Below are 11199 nucleotides of genomic sequence, written 5' to 3'. Positions count from 1 at the left end.
ATCCCTTGAAATGTGCCAAACGCCTTTGACAAGTCAATAAATATCCCCATTGCCAATGAGTCGTGCTCAAAGGAGTCAATTATGGTATTTGTTAATTCGAGAAGAGCAATAGTTCTGTTGAGTGGTCACTACGAAATCCGTATTGAGATTCAAAAAGACACTTATTTTCAAGAGCATTATAGGCTTTTTTATAAATAATCTTTTCCAATATTTTAGAAAAATAGAAAGCACTGATATGGGCCTTCATCCATTTCCTCAAAATATCTAAATAAAAGAGTTGCCAAAGCTGTTGTACATGTATAACTTTACACATTTGTATACTTTCTCCCATACGTGTATCAAAGCATTAGCTTTGATCCAGCGGAGGCATAGCGGCTTGTCATTGTTCAAAACCAACCTTCATCCGACAAAGGAAATCATGATTGGTATAATGTCGAAAATCTGTCTATCTGACGGTCAATCGGATCGGGGTCTCCCAAACCACTAACCCGTCTCTGTGGTCAAGTGGTTAAGGCACCGGCGTTCAAAGCTGGAGGCCCGGGTTCGATTCCTGGCAGAGACATTTTTTCAGCATCACCAATTTTTCCAAAGGGTAGATAGCTCTCGGGAACCTTGATTTAAGCTACGTCTACCATTGTTCTCTTCATCCATGTCTCTACAATATATATAGATATATATATATATATATATATATATATATATATATTCCTGATCTTTTCCATTATTATAAATAATCGAGGATTTCCAGCCATGACAGAGGAAATACGTGATATAATTCATCTTTCATTAATAGATTTAAATCTAAATAAAGTTCTTTTGTATAAACATAGCCATGAGCTAGGACACTACACAGTAAAAACGCTGTTTAAGATTTTATACAACGCTGTTTACTATATGAACCTTACTGTAGTTGTTTAACAGTTTAAACAATCATGTTTAATTTACTGAAGATTAGATATTGAAAATTAAACTTTGTTGTTTAAAATTTAAACACTTGTTTAAACAATTAATGTAAGGTTCATATAGTAAACAGCGTTGTATAAAAAATTAAACAGCGTTTTTACTGTGTATGAACTGCCTTCTTGGATCACCTATATTCAAAAACACAAATTAAAAGGAAACTGATAGCTTTATTCCAAATTTATTCCAAGATATTCACGGATGTTACTCAGGATATTGGCGTTTGTAAATAGAAACGGTCACAATGTAAACATTAAAATACAATTTAAAAAAATAAGATGATTTGATATAAAATGTATGGTAGTGCAGCGATAAGAGAGCAACTGAATGTTAAATATCATACTCTGTGCAAAAGAAAATTGCCAATGAATCATGGTGTAAATGCCTGTCTCGTTGATGCCTTCAAACGTTTACTTCGACGAAAGAAAAGACAATAAACTATTTTCACTGCCTGCCTACATGTACGTTCCTTGAAACAAATGATCCCAGCGCACTTTAAAAACACGTTAGCCTCCGGTAAAATAAAAATAAAAACTCTGCCAACAAATTTTTATGATATGACTCTGCCAATCAATTTAGAGCTTTAGGTGCTGGTCAAAACACAAAACAGACAGTAGAAGCGGATTCTGCTGAAAATGTTTTGAATGCACCGATTCTCCTGGAGACGACAGGAACACACACGGGTTTGCGTGGTTCTTTTCAGGACCAACACTTGCACAAGAAAGATACCGGGAAACCTACTATGCTAATACCTCGGTCACATTTGCTCTATATACGGCGGCCGCACAGCGAGTCGAAAACAACCGTTTTATTAATTTTAATTCAAATCACCTATATGAAGCTGGTACAAAAATGTTTACACGGCTGCTGTCGACTCGCCGTACGGTCGCCGTAGAGCAAATGTGACCGAGGTATAATGCACGGATTATAATGAAAGAGGTAGAAGCAATTTGGATTTCCCCTCGTAATTACCGGGTAATGAATATTTTTTTTCCTCTTTAGGAATATTTCGTGCTTTGCCAAGATATTTCGTATTTTTACAAAATACAGATACAAATTCTTGAATGTAAAAATAGAGGGCTACAATCATGTTCACAAGGTATTGCTATGATCAGTGGTTGACGAAATGGAACAATTTTTTGTTAACGAATAACCGTGGGTTAGCGCTAAAAAAATCCGGAAGACTCCAGTTGGTTTCGCAGAAAAACTAAACATAGACGACCAAGACAAACCTTGAATATTACCCACTAATTTCCTTCATACATATTCTGCAACACCTGGCACTTTGCAACTCATGTCGTATTGTATAAAGCAACAAATAAATAAAAAAATAAATAAGTAAATACTTCCTATGACCATGATGCTATCGACTTATACATCACCTATTTTTTGTGCGATTGTTTGGTGATTTTACGTGATATAATTCATAATGCATTTGGGATTCACCCTCTTTTAAAGGGAGAGCGGCTTCGATATGTTGAAGCAATATCAAATAGAAAGCGAATAAACACGAAAACTTGATAATTGAATAACAGTAAAGTGAAGTTGACTCTTCCTATATTTCGTGTCTAATGTTTACACACATATTACTTTTTTTCAAAATTATCCTCACCTTTTCGGCAATAGAGTAAAAACAGAAAGAACTGGAGTGGTTTCCTTACGAGCTGTTACAATAACTCTCTTCGGGTGCTGACCCTTAATCATAAATATAATTACAAATTATTATATTTTTCTTTTTTATGATAATATAATGCGCATGTAAATGACTACATGTGATCATTCAATGGAATTCGTACTCGTATTGGGGGGATAAAAATTCACATCGGGTGATGATGATGATGATGATGGTGGTGGTGGTGGTGGTGATTACGCTCCCCACAGTATCAGTGCAAGTCAGCGTCATTGATTTTTTTGTTTAATCTTCTTTTCTTTTTTTTACTTTGCCCAGTTGATTCGCCAGCAAATAATTTTGGTTATTACCCATTACCTCATAGGCCATTTTCTCAGCATGCTATACCAACGATCACCTCAAACTATTTTCGAATTTGTCACGCATGAACATAAGAAATAGTACGAACATCCTTGAATCACGGGGACCTTGCTAAATCAGGGGGGGTTCACAAAGATTTAAGTATGAATTAGAGTCGCACTTCCGACTTGCGTACGGTATGAAAGGCTTGACCGCATTGGTCAGATCGTGTCATGTCATGAGGACGCGAGCTAATGCGTATCTATCAGTAAGATCGCGCGTTGCATATCATGTACGCGTCGGCATTAAAGTGCGACTTAAGTCATGCTTAAATCTTTGTGAAACATCCCCCTGATGTATATATAATACCTTCAAAACTATCAGAAGATTCAACCGCATCTGAAGTTCTGCATATGTGGATAGGCATCAGTTGAGAAGGCAATACACAAATTACAGATTTCGGTAAGGAAAATGCAACATTTTAGCAAACTACTTCCGGTCAAATGACAGGCAGCTATAAACAGTCATAATAAACATGACAAAGAGCTGTTTGATACTGACAAACTGGTGAAAAATAGACTAATACTTAATTGTGTTTAATGAGATATGCATTTTATTTTCTTGGCACCAGCCTGACTGCAAATGATAATGCTAGCTAAAGACACGTAAAAAATGATTATTCCCACAAAATGAAGCACTATATAGCTTACCCCTTGCTCTATTGTCAACATATCCAACGATATGAGTCGCGTTGATTCGAACATTCAGATGGCGTGTATGCAGTAATAATAATAATAATAATGCTCAATTCTTGTATAGCGCATCACACATACATGTACATGTAGCATGTCCCTATGCGTTTAAAGAAGAAATAGTGAAAGGTAAGAATAAAGTAATCAAGATATTTAGATTGGATCATTAGTTCAAAGTTGGTATTTTATGCATTGAAAAGATATGTTTTGAGGGATCTCCTGAATGTACATAAATCACTTTGATATCTCATTGAATTAGGTAAAGCATTCCAGAGGACAGCAGAGGCATGAGTAAAAGCACGCTCACAATATGACTTTGTAAAGACAGAGGGAACAACAAATAATGCTTTTGAGCTTGATCTAAGATTTCGGGATGGCTGGATATATGATACTACATGTAAATCGAGTAAATAGGACGGGGCAATTTCATAAAAACAGTTGTGTGCAAAAACTAGAAGCTTGAATACAATCCGGGAACGGACAGGGAGCCAATGTAATTCTCTGAGAACTGGAGTAATTGCTTCATACTTGCGTGTTCGTGTTACTAATCTCGCAGCTGAATTTTGAATGGTTTGCAGTTTTTTGATTTGTTTATTAGGTAATCCTGAAAGGAGACTATTGCAGAAATCAGTAAAACCATATTTTACGAAAGTTTCCACCACAAACACTCGTTAGCATTCATATTGATTCTAGGATACCAAAAAGGTTAAACGGGAAATCGCTCTTCCTTCGTTTATTATTCACAAGGCACTATTTTGGGAATAGCACGATTCTCTTTCATACATAAACTTCAGCGTAGATGAATTGTATTGTCATTAAAATGTTGTGGGTTTTTTTTTCACTTTATATATTTCGAATGCAGCCCTGTCAATGGATTAAAAGGGAAATTACCCCACCATTTTATTCAGATTTTAATGAATATTGCAGGTACTGTAGAAAAAAATTATATGAAAAAAAATTACATCCGGTTGGGCAGGCGTGAGAACTGTTCAAAAGATTTGCAATTCTTTGCATTTTCCGAGGGGAATTTTATGCAATATCAATGACATTAACCCTTGCAAGATATTCAATTAACCTTGAAATTACCGATTGCAGGATAGTATAACCACGATAACAGCGGGAATGAGAAAGTGGAGAAATTTGTCTTTTTTATTTGAGGGAGTTGGTATGAATTAAAATCGATTTTTAAGCGCATCTACTAGGAAAAGTACATTCGATCAATAAACGTTTTTAAAATATCAAGAAATCATTTTTATCTCTTTTTTTTCCTCATTCCTTATTTGTATAATTATTTGAAAGCCGGTGAAAAGAATATGAAATATATTGGCGAAATGGGAAAGATAGAGCGAAACAAAAATGGGGGAAAATGAGAGACAGAGATAGAGTAAGAGAGAACTGTAGTTCTAATAAACAAAACTTTTAAAGAAAAGTGAAAAAAAAATATCCCGGAGGAGTAATAATAGGAAAGTATGTAATAAAGTTACTAACAGTTACTTTATGAAGTATAATCTTGATTTTGTTTATCCTTGATATTTCAATTATAATGCGGAAATAACGGGATAGCCTCATAATTTGAGATTGAATTAAAAAATAGGTTATATTTGATATTCATCCTGATCATTAGTATGTCGATATGCCACTATAAATCAATGTGTGTAGCTGAGTGGGTGAAGGCGTACTAAGAATATAATGATACAGCCTTTTTGAAAAAAAAACCCTTATCTATGAAATAAGATGATCAGTTGGAAAAAGAAACATAATGAAAATAAAGGGCAAAAACGAGACAATATACATGTATTGCCGTTTGTTCTACCATACAAGGCCAGTAAATAAAGCGGTTGATTGATAAAGAATGAATGAGACATAAAATGACGAAAATCAGAACGGTTGTAAAAAGTCAAAATCTTATTTCCTTTAAAATAGATGAATGGACATGGAAATAGATATATAAGTTTCTTCGATCCTTTTGCGTGTTTTTTCCTTCTTCTTAAAGTAGTGATGTATTGATTTCTGTAGTGAATAACTGAGAAAAGAAAGGAAGAAATAGCGAGTGCGTAAAGGTTTCGTGTTCAAGATTATATCTCTGTGCGTGTCATCAAGACATCTCATTGAGTTACTCTAAACCCAAGACGAAGCCATTCGAAGTTATTGCAAAGCAACGTATTTCATAAGGTTTCAGGTCATGTCTTGAGAGCAAACTTTGATGATTGCAAACTGGTGAATAAACTGTTCTGTAAGGCAATTTCTTTGAACTGCCACCATTTGCTCTTATAAATATCAGTGCAGAAGCAGGTGAAAGATGGGAGAAATTATTTGCTTTATTCTGCTCCTCTTTTTAAAGAGCTACGTCGGACAAACGTTTTCTGACAGTGACGTTGGGCAGGAATGGATAGATTGGATGCAAAACACTTCTGTGGACACTTATACTCGGATTTGGACAGAGCAAACCATTGAAGGATCGGTTCAGGATTCAACGAATGAGTCTCAGGATTATTCTCTTATTGAATCCACGGAAGAGAATGGGGATAAGAATGTCGTATCGCCTGCTTCGATGTCCTGGCTTTGGCAACCGATAACCTGGTCCTGGTGGGTCATTTTACAGATGATAACTGCACTTTTTGGTATCGTTGGCAACTCTCTTGTCATCATAATCATTTTCCAAAGACGAAAGAAGAGTAGATCCACGGACACACTGGTTGGCGCCCTGGCAGTTGCCGATCTTATCACGTCGATCTTTATGGTGCCTCTGCCACCAACAAATCGAGTGCCTTCGACTGCACTCGGCAATTTTTACTGCAAGGTAGTGTACACATCAATGTTCATGTGGGTGTCGGTTTCTGCATCTATTTTTACACTCACCTTCATACCCATTGAACGCTATATTGCCGTGGTGTACCCATTCCGTTGCAAAGAACTTCTAGCTCCAAGACGAATCTCAATTGCCATAATCTGCCTCTGGTTCACCGCTTTCATGTCAAATTCGCTCTCGTTTTTCATCTCGACAGTTGACCCATCTGTGGCGCATTGTAGATTCATATACCCTAAAATGTTCCAGCTTGCCAGGGCCAGGCATGCCATGGGTGTGTTCCTCTTTCTGATTGAGTTCCTCTTTCCAGCCATCCTGACAATAACCTTTCAAGTCCTTACAGCACATGCATTGCATCGCCAGGCACGTCTGCAACTAGGTGAAGCGAAACAGCTTGACAGATCCAATCCTTCAACCCGACATCTCATCGCCAAGAAACGCGTCCTGCAAACACTATTCATCGTAGTTTTGATCTTTCTGATCTGCTGGGGACCTTCTAAGACACTCTATCTTGCTTTTGCTCTAGGAATCGTTCGAGATTCATACCCTTATAGCCCGTTTAACCGCGCTCTTGCAACCCTAGGGTTCTGCAACTCATGCGCCAACCCTATCATCTATACTGTTCGCTACCCTGAATTCCGCACTGCGGTGCGAGGGCTCTTCACCAGAGCTCAGCTCACAGAGGCTCCACTATTTGGAGATAGGGAAACAAAGTAACATTTTGAATGAAGCAAATAATTGCCTTTATAATGTTTCGCTTTTCAGGCTGGCACATACGTACCAGCGATGATTAATGATAAATATATGCCATTGTAAATATATCACTTTGTCAAGGAAATGACACTGTGTATTTCAATTTAATTTTGTTAAAGAGTACTAAAATGTTTAATGTTAAATAATGGTGTGTCTGTAAATAAAGTGAAAGATATTGTCAGTGACAGTGGTGTAACTATAGGGAGGGCAATGGGGCACGTATCTTCCCTCCCCCTAACTCATCCACTGGCAAAAGAAACAAGGGATAAGAAGAAAAAGAGAGGGAAAGAAAGAGAAACGTTATGGGAGAAGAAGAACTTTTTGTGTACTATATTATACTCTGAGTTATATTATATATATACATTGTTTAATAACTTCATGAACCATAATTAGCTTAGGGCTTATGTGTTCATCACTCCCTGGTGCTCGCAATGTCTGTTCAATGAAATGAATAATCTTGTTGAAGGGGATTAAACGTTACTTAAATACCCCGTTTTCAAGTCGATATGCACCAAATATAATTATTTCCTCGCTCTTCACGTTGTTGTTATTTTATGTAGTATATGCTTCTTTTCATGACTACTTTAAAAGTGATTGCCCCTTTTAAGGTCTGAATATAAAACATTTCCAGTCCATGCCGTTCGTATGAAGTAGATTGGTGAAATATATCTGCTCTTCATGAACTCCTTTAAAAAAACAGTCCTGAAATTTCCCTTTTTCTGTTCTTAATATCAACAATTTGCAGCTGGCGCTTCGCGCTGGCAACATTTATCTAGTGCAATACGAATGGTCTTAATGAGTTCCAACAAACAGGTCTTAGAATATCCCTCTTAAAGGTCTGAATTTCAAAAAAAAATAGCTCGCGCTTCGCGCTCGCAATATTTGATTAGTGAGATACGTATCATGTTCATGATTACAATGACTACCCAAAGTGATTCATGTGCTTAGGTGGTTTTAGGTGTTTATTCTAAAAAAAAAAATCAGCCATCGCACGGCACCCGCATTAAATGACTATGGTGAGATATGAATGCTCTTTAAAGTATACACACAAAGAAAATTCACGAAAGTGATGATTATAGACAAATTATATATGAATGGAAAGGTCTTGTCTTTTTATACACAAATATGTCACTAAAAAGTCTTACAGATGTCGTGGAAATGCAAGAAATGAAATTAATAGAGACCCTTCTCAGCCCCCCAAGCCGCCCCCAGGCAGACATTCACGCGATCGAAAACAGTCGAGAATAATGACGTCACATGATCGACTTCACACTATCTCTCTGTGCATAATACACTGATGCACCTTCCTGGTCTCTATTTTTCTTCGAATTTACCGTTTTCTTCATGTGTTGTGATATCCGATTTCGACATCTTCAGACTATAAGAGAACCAGAGCCCAGAACTGTGTTACTTTGTCCATTTTTTATTGAATTGTGAACTGGAAAGACCGATTTTGTCCACTCGACAGTCTTCGTTGTGTTGCTCTGAATATTGAAAAACTCCAAGCTGTACGGTCCCATTCACTTGCTGCCGATGCAGGTTACGCTGTTTGATCCAGTCAAAAGTCAAGGTAAGCATGTTTGGAAACTGTAGTCTGTACTTGTTCTGACGATGCATTCAGGTCAGATACAGATCTGATATAATTTTAGAATCATGCATTTTGGCATGACTACTATTAAAATTAAAAAGTCTTTATTTTAGAAATAATGTTTTTGCACAATTCCAGCAGATTTTTCTTCACAAAGACTTCAGTCAGATTTCTCTAAATAAACTGGTCAGGACTCAGCCTCAGGCGATTAAATTATTTAGGAGCACTGGCATGGACCATGGCTGAAAGTATGCTGTTTCAGAGGAATGTTTGGCATTATCGTAGTTTTTGTCACCAGTCCATTCACTGCCGTTTATTTCGTCAACGGCGGTGATCCACTCCCATTGACTTTGTACACAACGAGCGCACAAACACCAAATTTCACGATAAGGCCGAATGTTTTCACGATAAGGCCAAATGTTTAAGTTTTTATTATACACAGGTCTAGTACCCAATGCGTTTATGCTCAGGAGGGCCCTGTATCGTATACATCCAGATACACAGAATTATATCACCATAATGCCGATGTCATGAAGCAAGACAAATTTTCAGCAGTGGTTACCCTGATCATGCTGATTCCTGGCCAAAACTAGAGTCTGGTGTTTCTTTCTGATTAGAGTGCTTCTACATAATGAATGCGTAGTGCCTTCAACATAAAACAATGAAGATAAATGCACTCTTTGTAATGACACAGAGTACCGTACCTCAAGTGATTCACTACCGCTAAGCGGTAAGTAGAGTGGGGCCTACACAAACATCACTTGAGCGTTGAGGTAGAGCACCAGTGTTCTGAGTGGAATTTTTCAGGTGTCTAAACCTACTATTATTTGTTGTTGACCGGGAATTACATGCCACCGCACGTCATCAATCATCAAGATAATGAAATTCATACTTTGATTTGATTATTTAAATTATTTCTTTATTTTTTTCTCTCTTCTACACACAGATCTGCACACTTGCTGACTTTGGTGACTTCTGGTCTCTGCTCGCTACTTCAATCTGGGAGATTCCATCATGTCCTCTTACTGATTTGGATATAGCCATTTTTTTCTTCACTCTTTCCAGGAGCTACGGTGCAAGTTTTGGACTGATAATGATGCAACAGAAAATTGATCTTTATCGATCTTGGAAACAATTTTGAGCACAGTTTTGGAGAGAACTAAAAAAATTGACTTGGACAGGAATACAGCTTGTCGAAAATAAGAACACACAACTTAAAACGAAAAAACAATTTTAATGTTATTAGGGCATTTTGCAAGAAATTTTCTAATCAATCACACGTCCCAAATCAAGGGTAAGTCCTTTGATTAAAGACAAACATGTGTAGTTGAACTGCTATTGCAACTCCCCGGGGGGGGGGCACTCAGTATATAATGCATAGTGGGTATGTGCCGCGGAGGGGGACCCCCATTTTTACACTCAAATTTCCGTTCCAAGGCATAGCATTTTTGAATTGTTGAGAAAAAGAAGAATGCCGCTCCAAGGCATAGCATTTTCTTCTTATCGAGAAAAAAGAAGAGAGAAATCCGCTCCAAAGCTTCGCATATTTTTCGTTACGCGGCTCCGATAGCGTTGAATGAGCTGCAATTTTGGTGAAAAGCGGCCGCAGAGCTCCCCGGCGGAGGCCGCGCTAGCTGCATCATGCACGCATGACTGTTCCGTAGGGATGCATACGCGCTCTCACGCTGGCGATCCGTTCCAAGGACCCCCGTTTTCACAAACATTTGTCGTTCCGAAGCCCGTTCCGATGACCCTCCTTTTTACAATAAGCCCGCTCCAAGGCCCCCGTTTTTTGTCTCGCCCGCGGCACACCCCCACCGCTTTTTTGGTCGAGTGCCCCCCCCCCCCCCCGGGTTGCAACTCGACCTTATTACGCTTGAATTTGAATTTAAGACTTACGCTTGATTTGCAATGGAACATAAGTTTCTTGCAGTGCCCCATAATTGTGTTTTGTTATCAGATATCTAACGTGCTGATTTTTCTCGAAAGGTATAATATATTTGTCCTTTTAAACGGTATTTGAATATGGGTACGCCTTTTATTTGTTTTCCACAATATTTATTGCATGTACATGTATGAACAGAAGTGAAATATTTATTGTGAAGCACTGAATGTTGTGTGCTGTTGTGTGATGGTTCATCATTTTTTTGTTCTAAGACTGTAAGCCTGGTGGGTGTGAGGAAGTGGCCTGGATGAAAGAAAAGTGAACATGTGCCCAATTACAGATTTGCATATTCTAAGACAATTTTGTTTCTGGATAAATATTGCTATGCATTCCCTACATTAAGAGTAAAGGAGAAGTCCACACAATCAAAAAATCATTTGAATTTAAAGAAAAATAAGATATTGCAGGAAATTTCATAAAAACTTT

At 37.6% G+C, this 11199-nt stretch overlaps 1 protein-coding gene across 1 annotated transcript; it reads left to right on the top strand.

The window, feature by feature from the left end:
* Window positions 1-6079: 6079 nt before the first annotated feature.
* On the top strand, window positions 6080-7204 carry LOC121430613 (galanin receptor type 1-like). The gene has a single exon (XM_041627931.1). It carries the CDS (start codon window positions 6080-6082, stop codon window positions 7202-7204), a length of 1125 nt encoding a protein of 374 aa, XP_041483865.1.
* The last annotated feature ends 3995 nt before the right edge of the window (window positions 7205-11199 follow it).

Source organism: Lytechinus variegatus, chromosome 17, assembly GCF_018143015.1.
Source record: "Lytechinus variegatus isolate NC3 chromosome 17, Lvar_3.0, whole genome shotgun sequence".
NCBI lineage: Eukaryota > Metazoa > Echinodermata > Echinoidea > Temnopleuroida > Toxopneustidae > Lytechinus > Lytechinus variegatus.
This window is presented reverse-complemented; position numbering and strand designations above follow the sequence as displayed.